An 18,295-nucleotide genomic window follows, 5' to 3' on the forward strand; every position below is an offset into this window, starting at 1 on the left:
AAATTCTCCATAGCAGGAGGACACGTGCCTTGATTAAATGCCCTCAAGTGGAATACGAGGAAACCTTCAATCATATTGCTGGCGAATCAAACAAAATTGAATGGAAAACCTCAGCTTCCGTGTAGTTTCTATACCAATAATAACGTAAGAAAAACAAAATTATTACCATTCGGATAGCTATCTATACTGTGATTAACGCAGTCCGTCAATAACGTCAGTCATATCAGATAACATACAGGTAGTGTTCAATAACGCTGGTTAAGTTAACGTTTCAGTCTAGCTCACATCTGTTACAGCTAAAACTTTACCTAAATACTCGGGCCTACTAGCCCCATTTTCCGCAAACCGTAAGTAAGTTTCTGGAACACTAAATTGAGTCTGCGGTGCTCATGACGTTATTAATACACACAGTTCGAAGCCGCGAAAAAGTAGTTTGACGAACCATTGTGCAATTCGTTCCACTACCTTTTTTGGCTGTGCTTGCTGGACATCGATTAAACAGATCTATTTTAGATGATTTGCTTTGGATTGCAATTCTTTCTTAAAATTTTTATGTACCCTTGGTTCTAAAATTCTTCAACTACTGATGTGTTTCTTTTTCTTTCATCCACGTCAAGGAAAACAGGTATTCGAATTCTGTTGGCCGAACATCGATTTGAATTTGACAATACCAATTGAAGACACTGTCGATGCCACGGGAATTGTTTACTTTTATCGTTATGTGCACATGTATAACCAAAACGCTTTGTACCATAAGAAGAATTGGAAAACAAAAGTGGCGATAAAAACAAACAAAAAAAAAAGACCTAAATATTGCGCACCTCAGTACTACCAAATGATGCCCACTGTCAGGTTTTCTACAATTCCTGTTTTTAAATCTGGTTTCTTCGTGTATCAAATTAGAACTGCTTAGCTTGCGGAGAACTGGTTACGGAAAAAGGAGTTTCTACTTTAAAAAGAATTTACGAAATCGAAGTTGAAGAAAATAAAATGAGACGAATTACTTTGCCCGATTTCGTAAAAAAAAAATCATGCTATCTGAAACACGTAGAACAATGGTGCGACGTTAGTTGTGAACCATCTCGCCTTCCCTTTCACCAGTTTTTTTCAATGGCACTACCGCTCCTAAATCGACAAATCTTTCTTGAATTCGGATAAAATCTGATTACAGAATCAATTTTATAAATATATCAAAGTAAAAAATAGTAATAAAATAATTTTTAGATAACTAAAGGCATTTAATAAAAATGCAAATTGGAACACAAATCGACGAATAAAGAGTATGCCGTCATGAATTTTAACGTGCACTAGTCAACGTGTTTTGTACGAATAACTGACAAAAGCTAACAAATGCTAGTGGGTTATAATCGAGAAAATAACTATTTTACTATTTTTCTCTCCGTTTTTGCCTTAATGTAAACATGGGTATATAACTGTAACCAAGCCTTCTAACGGTTGGCTGTAAAGCTAGGAAAAAGATGTAACACAGCAGTTATCGAATTTTTCGCCTATGAAACTAGCAGCTAAACGGCACTATGAAGTAACTCGTAGGCTTACTCCAATTAGGTCTCGTACAAGTTACAACAAACCCCAGGCTGCATGTACCTCGCGTATCCATCGACACCAACAGTAAAAAGTGAACAATACACACGCATTATGGCCGAAACGGTTTATGTTACACTTTTGGTTAGCACGGCTTGCTTATTTCTCGCATACTTCGCGTGACCCTTGGATTATTGAAATTAGACGGGATTATCCTATATTGAACAGAGTACGTTCAGTATGCAGTGCGAAACCGGTTAAGCCGAACTTGTTGCAGAATAGTGAAAAATACTCTGGCGTGACGATAACACGAATGTCTTAGTGATTGAAACTTAAGTTTCTCTGATGGTTTGTTTGGATTCGAAGATATCAAGCTGATGTCCTTATCATTCAATCAATACGAAATTATGCATTTTCAAGGACGTAATGGGTGTTTTCCACTCGAGTCTATTGCATCGGTGAACCACTACTGTCGCTAACCACAGTCGCGATGGAACAAGTATCCTTCACAGCACCTAATTTAGGGAGTTCTATCTAAATTTGAAGAATACCACGTTCCACTACGATGAACTTATCCGAAATGGCCTTGTCAAGCGAATAACTTAAAGAATAATAATAATTAAAAAAAGTTTTCCATTAAAAATGGTAGACCAAGTAGAAGATAATCAGTGTGGATTGAGAATTCAAATGTCCTTGAAAATGCCCATCTGTAATTACATTCTACAATTACGTATGGTAGAGGATGTGAATGGACTGCCATGGCCTTCGTCCATGCTTGTGCTTCCTCGCGTTACTCCATAGTGTTTACTTCATGCAGAACAATTCTTCAACCGCACGTGTTTTACTCGAAAGGTCTACTAAACACATAGCGGAGGATTACTAGAACATTGCGAAACTTTAAAATGTCTTCAGGGAAAAGTGTACGGTGTTAAACAAAATTTATTGTCAAACATAGGTGAACCTTATCCGTTATACGTTGCACGTTGCACTTGGTAGTAAGTTTTCTTTCATCTCCCCCACTCCCTCCGTTTTTAAAATTTTGTTAAACATACGTGTTAACACAAAACGGGAATTTTAGCAATAAAATTTCTGAGTAGCGGATTGCAGGAATTTTCTTCCATCATCCAAAAAGAAGCTTTTTTCGGCAGCACAGGATATGTTTATATCGCAACTTCAGAAAAAAAGAGTCAGTTTCATGGGTTGGGAACATTTGTCATGTTTTCTAGAAAACTGTACAGGAAACAGATTTGTCACAACAATTGAAATCATTATAATTCCTCAATTGAAATTGTTTATAGCTGCGACATGTTTAACTGCTATGTGGTTATGCAAAATCGGATTAAAAAGAAAGCAATCGAAAGAGACGCGTGAGCACATAAAGACAAGCACGGAATAGAGGATTGAAACACATGCACCGATGCGTTTGCTGTTTTTATTTAAAATACGGTACTGCATGACAATTTTGTCCCGTCTGTTGAAATGACGATGGAAAGACCATAAATTCAATAAATACAGCAAACTATTGATTCGATCGCAGAGACAACGTAGATTTTAACAAACTGGAGCGAACAAACGAAACGAAAAGACCATTCTGGCTACTGGATATCGACGTCTCGTTTGAAATTTGCACTTTTTGAATAACAATTATTGAAATAAAGCCCTTGACGTCGAATTGGTCGATTAAGCTATGTGAATTTGACCCTTTGAATCTCTTTCCTTTACGATAACCGCATGAACACAAATTCAACATGAGGAATTTCGGTAAGAAAACGTCACTTTTGAACTTCATGCACGCATAAAGAAATGCTGGGCTCATCATTTCTCAGAGAGAATTTGACATCTCGACGGCTTGGTTATTAACGGGACGATCACTCAAATCCTCTTCCAACCAGAGTGGAATTGGATAACCAAGACGTTTGAGCAATTTTTCCAACGCTATGTTGTGTGTCATGTAAAAGGACTGTAAAACATCAAATATAAAAGGTGTTTCATTATAGATTCCATTACTGCGATATAGCGACGTAACTTGACTTAAAATACCTGAAGATATTTGGCAGATTGTGAATCCATTGTAGGATAGTGACGTCCTTTACTCCGACCTAAACACTTGGTGTGGTCACCATTCACTACTTGACAAAAGAAGCCTTTGCGCGCATCATATCTAAATAGTAATTATTTCATCCCATATTAAAATCATGAAAGCGTTATGTTTTGCTTTATTGTTGAATCTCCGTACCTAAGATGTAATGAGTAGTCGAAGATTGGCCGGATTTTTAGAAAATGCTGTAATTTGCTCATTGAAGTGACAGGATCTAACCGAACTTGCTCACCATCGATAACAGAAATCTGTTGTGGAGGAAAATAGAGCAACCAACGATCCAAATGGTGCGCATACATTCCTGGACTGAGACACCTAGGATATAAAAACAATTCATTTCAAATAAACTTAACACACGGGAAATTTTGCATTAGCTAACGTTGGCCTAACACAAAGTCAAATGCTATGATATTAGTACCTAAATCGAAGATCTCGTAAAGCTTTGGGTTGTGCATCCCCAGCAGTGAGCACTTGATAGAAAGTATGGTTAAGCGCTGTTGGATCACCATGAGATCTCATATGCTGATACCAACTATAAGCTCTTTTGGCAGGTGATATTATGATGATGACCTACAAGACGGAAAACGCTGTGATCTTTCTTTAATTGAAAATGAAATTTTACTCTTACCAGCTTTGCTTTCGGTAAGAGAGCGTGTACCCGTCGCGGGACCAACTCGCCATCGAAATATGTTGCACTCTTCTCAAAAAGAAATTTTGATGTTGAATTTTTGGGTACAGGAAAGAAGTTCATGTACCAATCCAGTCCTACGCGGGGCATCATTGACAAAAAAAAAATCGATAAAATCATGTATATAAGTACAATAGAAAGCTTAAGACATCAAAATCAATTGATACCTTTATAATAGTTTTTCCCATTAAAAAATTGGATTTCCTCAAAAGTTTCAGGACTGGGATAATTGCTGACAATGGCAGGATGCATAGAAAGGAAGGTATACAGAGCTGTCGTGCCAGTTTTTTGAGGACCTAACACAAGAAACCTGGGCAACTGATCACATGTTTTGTTTTGAGACCAGATTTTCATGTGGCGCTGATCGTCGCAAGGGTTCTGTTAGAAACATGCGAATGAATACGTTTTTGGAAAACAAAGAAAATGTTTCAGAGATTCTAATTACCCCCCACACAGGTTCAGATTCCTCAGGGTACATACGAAAGTATTTTTCAGCTAGTTGAAGGGCAGAAATACTTTGAAACTGCAAGTTGGTCCAGCATTGTAAAAATTTTGTGGCTGCCTCAAAGGTGTATAAAGCTAGGCGGTCATTCCCATAGTTCGACATGTGAGTCATAAAGATATTTATCTGCAATATGTAATTAATTTTAAAGTAAATTAATAACGTCAAAGGGAAAGTATGATTACAAATATTATGTTCCATATCAAAATATTGGGAGCATATGCAAAGCATCTATAAATTTTTAAAACGAAGCCAAAATCATGGACAAATTGATTAGACGCTAAGTGGTTTCCTATATCATCATTATACCCTATTAAAGACGATCGTTTGGAAAAGCTCCCCTCCTTTAATGCTGTTGTCTAATGTCGAGCGACCACCGGGATACTTGTCGATAAAAATGGTGTGGGTATAGAGTCCACATGTTTGTCTTGGAAGCACCTAATTTAATTGAGAACCATTTTCCGTTTGATAAAAGGTGGCAAATAATAATTAAAACAGAATAATGTCGAGAATTTTATCGTTACCATGATCCCCCTATGGATAAATCCACGGCGCAGCCGAGCGGGTCTTAAGTGCGGATACTCCTCTGTAGACCTGAATTGAATATGCAAAGGAGCTATTTTGTTACCAGATAAATAAATATCTGAAAAAGATGGTTATTTACGTGACATGAATGTTCCAAAGTTTTTTCCACATGTCATATAGCGCTTCGTGGACAGGGTAGACACCTAAATGATGTGGAGATACGGAATAACCAGAGTCTGTTGGAATGCCATGTTCCTAAGAAAACGTTTGAAAATTTTTCAACCTGAACTTATTTTTAAGTGCAGAAAGCAGATTACAATTGCAAATTTTTTATTAAGAAGCATATCTGCTTCCAATAAGGAAATGTTTTCATATAAGTGTGGTTGCTGGTGGCTCCACATATGCCCAAACCACGTAAACTCGTTGGCGCGTTCTGATTGAAATAATAATAAAAAAAAATACAATAAAATTTTTTTTTTATCTGCTACCTGGACAAACAAACAACTGAATAAACTCACGTAAAAGATATTCATCTCCTTTGTTTTCTTCTTCTGTTCCATGGTTAAAAAACTTGCCGGAATATCCCATATTAAATCTAAAGCCAGGAACAATCGTTCGAATGCGATTCTGGGTATCGATGATGCTCTGTCATCAACGTAACATAGGCGATAAAGGTAAAGCGTCGACTTGCGTACACTACGCAGCAATCCTTAAATGGCTGCGTTTTAGTTGGTGGAAGAAATGTGGACTTACCTCGACGTCGCGAGGAGTAAGACGTGTGCCTTTTTGGCCGACAAAGATATCGTCTATGTCAACTTGAATATAGCGTTGCAAGCTTGTTGACAATCGCCCATGCGATAAAAAGGACATGGCATCTAGGAAGAGAAGACGATGGAGCCAGAAGTCTAAGCCCGATCCGAATAAGATGCGTTGAATTCCATCAAACTCTCCGCAGTCCTGCAATTTACGTTCAAATGCTGTATAAAATATCGTAGATCAAGGAGAGAAAACTAATTGGCATTTCTTTGCTCGTAAATTTAGAAGGACAAAAAGCTTGAATTTTCTTCAGTGATTTTGGTAGTTTCAAGGCGATGACTGGCGATTGGTACGAATGCTTTATACCCGAATAACTGTGATGGCGTTTGAGGACAACCCTCCGTAAGCAGGACTATCTTCTGGGGCTTGAATAGAGCCCATTTCCAATGGTTCATATGTAGAGTGGTTAGGGGAAAACACAGTCCAATCATTCCCAGGCAAGGGTCCCCAAAGAACGTCACCACCTCTGGTTATCCGAAGCACAGGAGAATCTGCTTTCAATTCGGCATCCTGTAGACCAAAGCAAATATGAAAATTTTAAGTAACAGTAGTGGCGGAAATAGCTTATACCTTCAACTTAAAATTTGTATGGATGTGTAAAGGGAAGCCTCGAAGTTGAGCCCCGATTAAACTTTCTTCACGGGGAGACATAAATCCTATAATTCCAACCTAAAATAGAAAAATTCGGAAAATGCATTTTATTTCATTAGATATGTGCACTTAAAAATAATTACCTGATACTGGCGACAATATTTATCGAGTAACTCTCTGTTCCATTTATCCATCGTCAGATAACGATCCATATTTTCAAAGACGATCACTCCATATTTTCCTTTATCAACGTTAGTCAAGATTGGAAGCGATTTCCCTACGACTTCTAATTTGTACCTAAAACAATTGACGCAGGAAAATACAGTTGGCAACAAAACCTTAACGTAAGTATTTTTTTTTGACACGTAAAATTTTTTTTTAGATTTCTTTGAAGCCAACAGAATCGGCTTGGAAACGAATAAAAGACACGATAGATTCTATCTAACCAAATAAATGAAATCTGGATTACTTTAGGCGGTTGTGGACCAAAAGTTCAGCGATATCTCGTCCGAGATGTGAGTACTGTGTTTCCGCAAAAAGCAGAACTTTGGCATCAATTCTAAGGCGACCTGGAGAAGCATGGCTTCTACTTCCCATTACGCTACCAAGGCGGAGACCATTTTCCCTCGTCGACGAACAATGGATTGATGGATCCAGTCGGGGTCCACGTAGGATACTATTAGATGGACGATAGTAAGACAAAGGCATAAAGACAAGGTGCGGATAAAGTTGCACGACAATGTTATTAGTAACTGCATAGTATTTTGGTCACATTTAACAAACACCCAAATAATACACACCAAGTTGGACATAGCAATAAATTATACTAACAAGGCCAAAAGTATTCTTTTGAAATTTTACGGACTCTAATGGCTTGTTACAAGTTACAAAATGGGTGGTGTCAACTAAAGACACGGATAACGAAGTCTATTACTTGAAAACAAACTTGAACCATTTAAAATCTAAATAAATAAAAATTCCATGACGGAAATTTCCGCCATTACATCAGCAGTTTTCCATGAATGTGTTGGATTTTTCATGAAGCCAACCTAGTTCATAAGGGATAGTCAATGGTATTTTTGGATTATAATCCTAATCAGATGGTCAAAATAGCAACCAATACAGAACCGGATTAAATTGTGTTCATCTTATTCTTTAGTTTACTGTTATTATTACAGAGGTTACTTTACGGTTTTGAATATGTCTACTTACATATTGAATCGAACTGAAGAGAGATGATAAGCTGAATATAATAGGAAAACGAGGCACAGGAAGAACAGGAAAACCACACATCGACGCACAAGGGCCAAGCGGCCCAAACACATGCAACTTCGACCTAATCTTGATGTCTGACGCATTAGGCACTTGTACAATAGGTCGAAGTTGGTGAAAACGTAGCTTTTTATATGGTTGTTTCTTCTTGCATCGTCAAACGAGCTTTCTTCCTCAAGAAGAGCTACATCAAAGTCTTCTTTCATGACGCACTAATACAGAGAACAGCGGCCTCTGAAACCAAACTTGAGGGCTCGCAATTTAGCTGGACGACTGCGGTTGCGATATAACAGTAAACAAATAAATAATAATAAAAAAATAAATAGAAAAAATGAGAAAAATACAATCGCTAGCTACTCGAATAGTTTCATTATCGTTTTGATGAATTTGAAACACTGTTGGTGCACTTTTGGATTACTGTTGCCCTTTTTTGCATTTGATAATTGACTCCCACTTTTTGTGCTGCTATGGTAAATGTGACCACTCTGTATTGCATAATGATGCTGATATCACCTGCAATCAGCATTCCCCACTGCTAGGGTAGCACATTTCCTGCATAATGAATATCACTGGATGATGTTGCAGATCCAACTTTCTACGATAAGAAAGAATTAAAAAATACTAGCAATGTATATTTGAATTAAAAACTTCTACATTTTTATTGCTGAAGTCAAATTCAACTTGTTAGATGTAAACTAAATTTACCCTTAAAGAATCAACATGATTTTTTGTAACTACCTGCCCACTGTGAATATCAAAAGGGGAATGTTAATTGTGTACTTTTTACATCTTCTTCTTTTCGTCTTCAATTGCAGCAAACAATTGAACAATCTGAAGATATTTAAGTTTTAAACAACATATTTTACTTGGATACAGTTGCTATCAGATAAAACCTTAACAAACTCTAACGTGAAAGGAAGAACCAGTTATAACATTTAAGGTTTAAGAATATCATGAAGTGTGTCATTTAGCATAATGGAACTTACGTTTGAGCGATAGTCTACTGTCAACCATGATAAGAACGACCTACGCTTTGTTCCTCAGCGATGTGCGCAAATATAAGAAACTTGTGAATCACTCAGAACACCGTCGAAAATACTCGAAAAAACTTGATTAGTACTTGTTACTGTTATTAAACATTCTGTATACTTCCATCATCAAGGTCGCAACTATTTTTGTTAACAGCAACCCAATAAAAAAAAAATGCTAGAGCCTGGCCCCGCGTCAATTGGGTAGCTTTATGAACGATCTGTTGGGTGCTGGTGAAACCAACATGAAAACCCGAGTTACCCATGGATCGTTGTCAAAAAGGGTTCATTTGGGCGACCCGGGTAGCCTGTTGAGCCATCAGTTTTTTGGCAACCTGATATACCCATCACCATCTTGAAAAATGGCGGCTTGATTGGCACTAGGTTTTTTAAAAAAGAACGTAGCAGAAAAGTTTGTTTCCTGGTTAACGACTCAATTCGAATCGAAAGCGCATGGCTGAATTTCGCGGAAAACCTCGGAGTAATCGGGGGAAAATTTAGTGCTAGCCAGGTTCCGAAACCGTAGTATTTAGTATCATATCTATTACGGCTCTGTCAATTAACTTTTTTGCGCAAGAAGTATTGCGCGCTGACAGGACGTTATTATAGTAGGCCATGCTTGAAAGACACGCTTGACTTGGCCATCCGACTACTCTAAGTACAAAACGCTGGAGGGGTGTTCTACGGCTACTGATTCCATTTGGTTGGGACCGCGTAGTACTCAACCAAAACCGCTAGGTTCGCTATAAAACTGCCAGAATTCGACCACAAGTCCCCGCAAACCCTTGTAGCATTTACACACACCGTGGAGCAACCAGGTTTCTATGACTCTGGTAGTACATAGTTGCAGATGCACTTTTTCTTATGGAGTAAATGATAAACGCGCAGGGCGTTAGTCAATTGTTTTTTTAAAATATTGTCTGCTTGGAGTTTTTCCACGCGGAAGTCGCGATAAAACGTGGTTTTCCACGCGGATATGTGGAAAAACACACCTAAAATTGTAAATTAATTGAGAACCCATGAAATGAATTTGTTTAAATTACCTTAGTTAATTTTTAAGATTTTCTATCTAAGAAGGAATATTGAAATTCTCTAGACACAAACAAAATGTAAATATGTACTTATAATTAAAATTTTTTACAATAATTTACACTTTTTAAAATTTGAACTTGGCACGGTAAAAAAATGGCCGCCATAATGGTTTATCAAAAGCCACTTTTTCAAACGTAATTTTTGGGGTTAAATATAGCATCTTAAAAGTAAACGTTTAGAACAACTTGTTCCTGGAATCACCAAGAACAAAAGTATTATAATGGTTTCCTGTTTTGACGAAGATTAAGCGTCAAACAATCAATGCAAAGTTTCGTCTTTTTCACACATCCCCCCCCCTTTCTAAAATCATGAAATCCTTTAATAATTATTTATGAAAAAAATAAGCAGTCAAAATTGACAAATTTTGCATCAATCGATAGCTCTTATCAAGAGCTATCTAATTTTATGAAATTTATGTTAAATTTTCAGAAAAGGAAAAAGTTTAAGTGTAACATATATTTTTTTGTTTTTATCAGTTACGTCCATTAGAATCTTGGATCGAAAAACAACAAAAACACATTTTGCCTTTAAGATTTTTTCCCTTTGAAAATGTTGACAACAATTACACAAAAATAGATAGCCCTTACCAAGGGCTATTTACTGCAATTAATAAACTATTTATTGTAATTAATTTAACTGACAAATAATTAAAAAATTGTTTCTTTTATATTCTTTTATTTCAATTGTATGTTCTTTTACACCAATTGTATACATATTCATTATATAAGCAGAATATATGTATAATGTATAGTATATATTATTGTATATATTATAGTATTGGATATATATAATAGTATCGTACATATATAATAGTAATATATATAAATATCTATATATAATTGTAACATATATATTAGTATTTATATTGTACATATTAACTCATTGGAAAAAATTACATCAACCGAATTCATTTTATTCGCTTCGAAAAAATTTAAAAGATATGCGCTACACGCATTATTGTTTAACTGGTTTAACTTTAGTGGTTTAACCACTAAAGCAACCAAATCAAGGCCCTAGTGGCGACAACGCACACTTTCTCCATATAGAAAACTGTAGATGCGATTATGTACTAAGTAGTACATATTGCTTCGCGACCAGCCTGAACAAAATCCAACATGGTCTCACTACATATGTACTAAGTAGTACATAGTTGCAGATGCACTTTTTCTTATGGGGTAAATGATAAACGCGCAGGGCGTTAGTCAATCTTTTTTTTTTTTTAATATTGTCTGCTTGGAGCTTTTCCACGCGGAAGTCGAGATAAAACGTGGTTTTCCATGCAGAATGTGGAAAAAGACACCTAAAATTGTAAATTAAATGAGAACCCATGAAATAAATTTATTTAAATTATCTTAGTTAATTTTTAATACAAGACGGAATGCTGGAATTTTCTAGACACAAAAAAATGTAAATATGTACTTATAATTAAAATTTTTAAACTTATTTACACTTTTTAAAATTTGAACTTGGCGCGGTAAAAAAATGGCCGCCATAATGGTTTATCGAAAACCACTTTTTCATACGTAATTTTTGGGGTTAATATAGCATCTTAAAAGTAAACGTTTAGAATAACTTGTTCCTCGAATCACCAGGAACAAAAATATTATAATGGTTTCCTGTTTTGACGAAGATTAAGCATCAAACAATCAATGCAAAGTTTCGTCTTTTTCACACACCCTCTCCCCTTTTTAAAATCATGAAATCCTTTAATAGTTATTTATGAAGAAAATAAACAGTTAAAATTGACAAATTTTGCATCAATCGATAGCTCTTATCAAGAGCTATCTAATTCTATAAAACTTATGTTAAATTTTCAGAAAAGGAAAAAGTTTAAGTGTAACATTAATTTTTTTGTTTTTATCGGTTGCGTCCATTAGAACCTTAGATCGAAAAACAACAAAAACACATTTTGCGTTTTTCGATTTGAAAATATTGATTACAATTACCGAAAAATGGATAGCCCTTACCAAGGGCTATCGATTTATGTTATATTTATATTATTTATATATTAAATCAGCGAATATCATAATTAATTTTGCTGACAAATAATTAAAAAATAGTTTCTCTTATATTCGTTTATTTCAATTACCATAACTATTGTACATATATCTAATAGTAATATATATATTGTAATTGTATGTATGTATAATATATAAATATAATTGTACGTATGTATAAATATTTATATATAATTGTAATATACTGTATATATGTGTATTTATTATATTGTAGTATTTATGTACATTATCATAATATTGTAAATATAAGTTTATATAAAACTCATATTATTCGCTTTGAAAAAATTAAGATATGCGCTCAGACTTGCCGTCCGATTATTTCTTGAGCGATTTTTTTCCCATTGAAAATGTTGATAACAATTACCCAGAAATAGATAGCCCTTACCAAGGGCTATTTACTGTATTTAATCAACTAATTATTGTAATTAATTTAGCTGACAAATAATTAAAAAATTGTTTCTCTTATATTGTTTTATTTCAATTATCACACCAATTGTACATATTCATTATATAAGTAGCCTACAATATATATATAATATATATTACAGTATTGTATATATATAATAGTATCGTATATATATAATAGTAATATATATAAATATCTATATATAATTCTAACATATATATTAGTATTTATGTTATACATATTACCTCACTGGAAAAATTTACATCAACCGAGTTCATATTATTCGCTTCAAAAAAATTTAAAAGACATGCGCTACACGCATTATTGTTTAACTGGTTTAACTTTAGCGGTTTCACCACTAAAGCAACCAAATCATAGCTCTAGTGGCGACAACACACACTTTCTCCATATAGAAAACTGTAGGCGCGATTATTTATGGCAAGTTTTTAGTGCCATTATGATCACCCGCAACTTATAAGCCAGCACCTCAACCTAGCATGCTATCCAGCACCCGCCCCTCAACCTGGCATGCTATCCCTCCCCCCGCTATACCAATTGGCTATCAGAAAAGCTATCCCGCAAGGCTATTTCAAAAGCTATCCGTCAAAACTATGCTGCCACCTGGCGGGGAATGGGAGAAGCGGTGCAATGGAGCTATGAGATGGGAAATTTGATAGTGCGCATAGGGCACTAGCGCCACCTGGCCTCTGGCTACCAAAAAAATTGTCATCACCAGAGTACGCTTTGAAAGATATGCGGAACGTTTTCATGCAGTACGTTTTATTGCACATCATCTGCTAGGCTGCTTGCTTGCTGCACATCTCATCAATAGTCTTTTCGATTCGAATTCCCAGTACGTAGCTCCTAAAACATTTAACGTTTTAATGAAGGTGGGATTTGCGTGATGTCACTGGACGTCTTATTTGAGGTTTGCCTTACTTGTGGATGTACCGTGGAAATTTCTCTACTAGAAGTTCACACTGCACCAGCAGTGGAACGTTCTACTTCAACTACTGCTCGCAGACCAAAGCTTGCTGTTGACATGGATTTACTGAAAAGGTACTTAGGTAAGTGACATTCATGAAGTTACAAATCGCAATGTGAATCTGATTTTTTGTTCACGTTTAGACCAGAGAGTCCCTGTTGCAAAGATTGCTGATTTGCTGAAGATCAGCAGAGGAACTGTGTTTCGAGTCTTAAAGGGGGCACATCCTACAGCTAGACCAAAGGTATCTAATGCAGAAATAGACACATATCCCACAGATAGGTTAAGATGCAATCCAAATTGGTAACGTTAACTCTTGTATTTACATTAAGTATCAAACAAGCTCTCAACAAAGCATCTGCATTGTTCGAACACTGGTTTGCAGATGTTCAAAGGCTGCACCATTACAACAAATGTTCTTGTAGCAAAAATAACTGCGTGCAAGTTATGGGAGAACAGGCAAATGTAAAATTCAACCATGATTGAATGGATAAAGCATCGGGTGTAGAAAGTTAAAGCTCCACTGTCATTGTGACATATTGATGGCCACCATAAATGAATCGGTAATTTATTCACTTATCATCATGTTTTCATTACTTTCGTGAGTTTTCTTTACTGTTAGCTATAATGTCAGTTATAGATTCACTACTCACGGAGTCATTGATGGTTATTCGCGCTTGATCGCCTCCATTTCCTTCGAAAATAAAAATTTTTTCGAAACTGTAATTGCTTTACTTAAGAAAGCAGTCAGCGAGTGGAGCTATTCGACCAGCGTAAATTGAAACTATTTCTGGAATGGCTTGTGCAGATTTCATGAAATATCAATCATTTTTAAAATACAATTAAGGTCCGATCGTAGCCGTGAAAACGTCCTAGTTTCAGTTTGTATACTAAACGCAAGAAGTGGATGGAGAAGTTGGAACAAAAAACCTTAATCAATCAAATTGTTCGTCTGACGTTAAAACAGTCGTCTTTACGACTGCCACACCAGTGTCTTTATTGATAAAGCATTCAAAAGAAACAAAATGATTGAATTCTGAATAAAAACCATGAAATACGACACCACAAACAGGTGAACAAGCAAAAAAATTACATTCGACTAAACCCAAAGGAGATACTTAAAATTGCATCGATCCATCCAGCTTCCATATCCTTATACGTTTCAACGATTGGTATTGTCAATTGGGCACATCCAACACAGGTGTTTGCTGTAGGCCGGAACCGGTGACAATCATCGTTCATCTTGAAATTCAGCTTGAATCGGAAACTGTCCCAAGAAATGGGAACAATCTTTGATCCGGTGTAAAAAAGATAAACGTCATCCAAGGTGATTTTTCCATAGTTCGGAGAACTAATTTTTCCATCTGCTACGTTGTTTAGGAATTCAATAAAGAAATTGTACGAAATTGCCTGGCACATCTTCGTTTCTTGGCTACAGAAGAGCAGAGGGTCTGGATTGGTGTCTAATGACTCCACTATTAGAGCAACGGTAACTGGGATGTTCATAAAGATCGACTGTACTTGTTTGTCGCAAAGTAACTATATTGAAATACAACAAATTATTGCTGAGTGTAAAATATAGTTGTTTTATTGGTTTGTTACCTCATTTAGTTGTAAGGCCGTTAAGCCTCTGATAAACGGATGGTACCGATTGATACGCCCGTTGAAATCCTTCCAAGCCGCTATCACAAATTTTGGGCACAGACCGACTTGAACTACAGCGAGACCTAAGCATTGAAGAAAACTAAATTAGTAAAAATTATGTACTTAATCGGAAGAGCAATTAAACTTTACCAAGGAAAATCCCCAACATGTAATAGATTTCATCTATGTCGACTAACTCTAAACCAACATCTGTTTCCTTATGAGAAAATACAGAATTGCCGTAGTCTACTATCATAGACAAGAATTCCCTACGAAGTCCGCCTCCGTCTACTCCGGCCTCACCAATGAAGGAAACAACCAAAGGCCTTTTGATCCTGGAACTAAAAAGAGGCACAGTTAGCAGAGTTAATGGAAATAATGTAACTTATGTATGCTTTAAAACTTGCAACTTACAGAAAGAAGGGATCTTTTGAAAGCTTGATGGCGTCTTCTATGTAGCTCATCCTGTTTACATCTATGGCGTTCCCGCATAGTTCCCTAGAAGCATAGGCCGCATCGTCTGAATATGCCATAAACTGACTTTGGTGCAGATGAATTTTTTTCATTCCTGGAAATAGATAAAACCTGAAAGACAAGAAATGATGCTGATTACTACCGAATGTTCATACATACCAGCGGGATCGAGTACAGCTGCTTCTTCGTCAAACAGCAAGACGGTGGCTTCATCGTCGGACATTTGACGAATTTCTTTGTCGCAAATATTGGTGTGCGCTTCCAGTACTTCGATAGGCATAACTTCACCGCAATACACGCATATTTCCGTGCAGTCATCTTCTTCCGATTCGCTTTGGGAATAGGAATCTTCTGCAATAGCTATGTCTTTCTGGAGTGGACATAGATAAATGTTTTTCGCAAAAACCACCTTCAACTCTTTTCCATCCACAACCGGACCTTGGCCGATAAGGTACAACGTTTTTCCATTCTTTTGTGATTTTAACATTTAAAATCCGCCAACAAGCTCGGGGAAAATGCTAAAAATAAGAAGATTATTATTGCAATTCGCTCGTCTGTATACTGTTTTAATACATTACGTTTCAATTTTAGTTTTAACGGTTTGCTTGTCGTCTGTGTCCAAAAACTTCACAGTTCTTCCCCATAGTCCAGAATTTTCTAATGCTGCTATATTAGTCGGTTGAGGAACCGGCATTAAAGGGCATTTTCTGTCCAAACATCGAAATTTTTTTTCAAATTCCTGTTTGTCTAAAAATGTAAATATAAGTTTAAGAATCACCAAAACACAACAATTTGCTAAATCAAACTATTTTTTTTTTATCAAACAGCTTGCGTCGTTCTTGGCGTCTTTCGTCTTCAACTTTTGATTCCCTACGAGGATTCTTTTGAAGCCGTTTAAGCTTGTTACTTTTTGTTGAGCTGGAGCTACAACCCGATGTTGAAGGGCCTGGATCTAGTTGAATGATTTTGTTAAAGCTTTTAAATAATTACATTTTTACGAAAGCAGTTGCAAAAAATGAACACGATGGAAGAATAAAATAATACCAAAACTGCCCAATTAATAATTAATTGTAGAACTTTTACCATAATCCTGGTCCTTTTTTTCTTTCTCTTCGTCTATATCGCTCGACTCCTCTAATTCTTTAAAAAACTTCTTGAACATTTCCCCCAATTTTTTTCGATCCATATTGCCGTTTAAATCCGTGCGTGCACTATATGTCGTTGGATCACAGTTAAAAATCCACTTTAAAAACCAAAGTTGTTGTAACAGTAGTAAGATCCACTTGATAACTGAAAAATAAAAAGGCAACTGGAAAATTTGCTCACGTTTCGCGCAAGTGTTTTGAAGATCCGCATCTACTACCCTATCCTTTTTTCCCACGAAAACAGTTAGCCAATCAACTCGCCAAGCAACCAACGCAAATTTTTTTTTTCAATACCATTGGTTGTTTTTTCAGAACATCTGCTTTCCTTAAATATGTCCTCGACTCCCTCACGTCTTTCCTAAACCTAATACGTGGTATCCCAAAAAGATTCAGATTTTACGCTTATCACCCAACCTCTCGCACCCCTTAACAATATTCTTACACGTGTGTTAAATATACTGCCGTCGGGGTTAAAAAAAAAACAATCATTTAGGCGTGGGAATATTTTTTCTAGACACGAAAACGGGTAAATAACAAAATTTGTTAAACTAAATGATGCCGTTGAGCAGGTATGTCTATGCTAATTAATTGGATTTCATTCCAGTTAAAATTAAGACAGTTGACTAAGGGGGGGACAGGAGTAGATTCGGGATGCAAACAAAATTGAATTAGTCTTGGTAGTCTCCATTCGTTCCATGTAAATGTCCAGAACATTCGAATAACACTAACTTTACGTATTGTACAGCTTTAACTTTAACCTATCACCCAACAATTAAAATTTGCCATGAAAAATAATATCGACGAACCTGCCTGATCCATATAAAACGTAAGTATAAAGCCACAGGTTCACATTCACGCATAATATCATAAAATATCATAAGGTTTCCGTTGTCAAAACCCAGCATTTCGCTCATCACAATGGGTCGACCCACGAACGCAAACTAGACACATAGTCATTTAACACCAAACTTCAATTGACATCCTAGATTTAAAATACTGCTGACTGAAATTTAGTACTGTAAATTTATACATAAGTTTTTTTCCATTCATAATGAGGATCAGATGAGTTCCCATTAAAAAAAACACAAAAGGCTTTATCACTGAAAATGATCTTCTCTGTATTTAAGTGAAACAGGCAAACTCACAAATTTAGATATCTTACGACACATGCCTTAAGTTGAATAAACTTGTTTCGAAGATTCCAAATTTCAACTGATTTCGGATTAATAACGGCTTCCAAGCAGGAAACTTGGTCTTTCGAAATATTGATTGGGAACTTGTCAACCACACATCTATGAAATGCATCAGCGTAACCGGACCATTCAGAAAGCGGCTTCAGTTTTTTCCCCTACAACCAGCATTACATGGCACATTTAAAGTACTGCTAAAAACGCCTTCCAGAAAATTATTGCAGTAGAATTACCTGAATGAGTTTCATTGGTTCATCATCAAGAACTCCGGCTTCGTGT

At 36.1% G+C, this 18,295-nt stretch overlaps 2 protein-coding genes across 3 annotated transcripts in view; both read right to left on the bottom strand.

Annotated features, from left to right (window-relative positions):
- Window positions 1–18,295, bottom strand: part of LOC130692649 (protein unc-119 homolog) — a 70,847-nt gene that overhangs the window by 8,939 nt on the left and 43,613 nt on the right. The window lies entirely within an intron of this gene.
- LOC130692655 (bifunctional heparan sulfate N-deacetylase/N-sulfotransferase-like) lies at window positions 2,578–9,170 on the bottom strand. Of its 2 annotated transcripts, none has more exons than XM_057515795.2 (19): window positions 9,021–9,170; window positions 7,975–8,629; window positions 7,232–7,438; window positions 6,906–7,059; window positions 6,742–6,840; window positions 6,478–6,681; window positions 6,109–6,312; window positions 5,874–6,000; window positions 5,673–5,788; window positions 5,495–5,610; window positions 5,355–5,424; window positions 5,140–5,268; window positions 4,774–4,956; window positions 4,496–4,706; window positions 4,269–4,405; window positions 4,059–4,210; window positions 3,779–3,955; window positions 3,583–3,703; window positions 2,578–3,502 (listed from the first exon to the last, which is right to left on the bottom strand). In XM_057515795.2, the coding sequence occupies exons 2-19, from the start codon at window positions 8,238–8,240 to the stop codon at window positions 3,365–3,367; spliced, it is 2,811 nt and encodes a 936-aa protein (XP_057371778.1). In that variant the 5' UTR covers window positions 8,241–8,629; window positions 9,021–9,170; the 3' UTR covers window positions 2,578–3,364. The 2 variants fall into 2 exon arrangements, with proteins under 2 accessions (XP_057371778.1, XP_059351703.1); XM_059495720.1 differs by having other exon boundaries at window positions 7,975–8,586; window positions 9,021–9,156.

The sequence above is a fragment of the Daphnia carinata genome, chromosome 6, assembly GCF_022539665.2.
Source record: "Daphnia carinata strain CSIRO-1 chromosome 6, CSIRO_AGI_Dcar_HiC_V3, whole genome shotgun sequence".
Lineage (NCBI taxonomy): Eukaryota > Metazoa > Arthropoda > Branchiopoda > Diplostraca > Daphniidae > Daphnia > Daphnia carinata.

What these genes read in the sequence shown, in the direction of transcription:
- LOC130692655 (XM_057515795.2), bottom strand. Translation starts at nt 8,240, where the DNA reads ATGAAAGAAGACTTTGATGTAGCTCTTCTTGAGGAAGAAAGCTCGTTT. An exon ending in ACGCCATCACAGTTATTCGG is followed by an intron (nt 6,313 to 6,477) that starts GTATAAAGCATT and finishes CGTAAATTGCAG; the next exon opens with GACTGCGGAGAGTTTGATGG. An exon ending in TTACGAGATCTTCGATTTAG is followed by an intron (nt 3,956 to 4,058) that starts GTACTAATATCA and finishes TTTATATCCTAG; the next exon opens with GTGTCTCAGTCCAGGAATGT.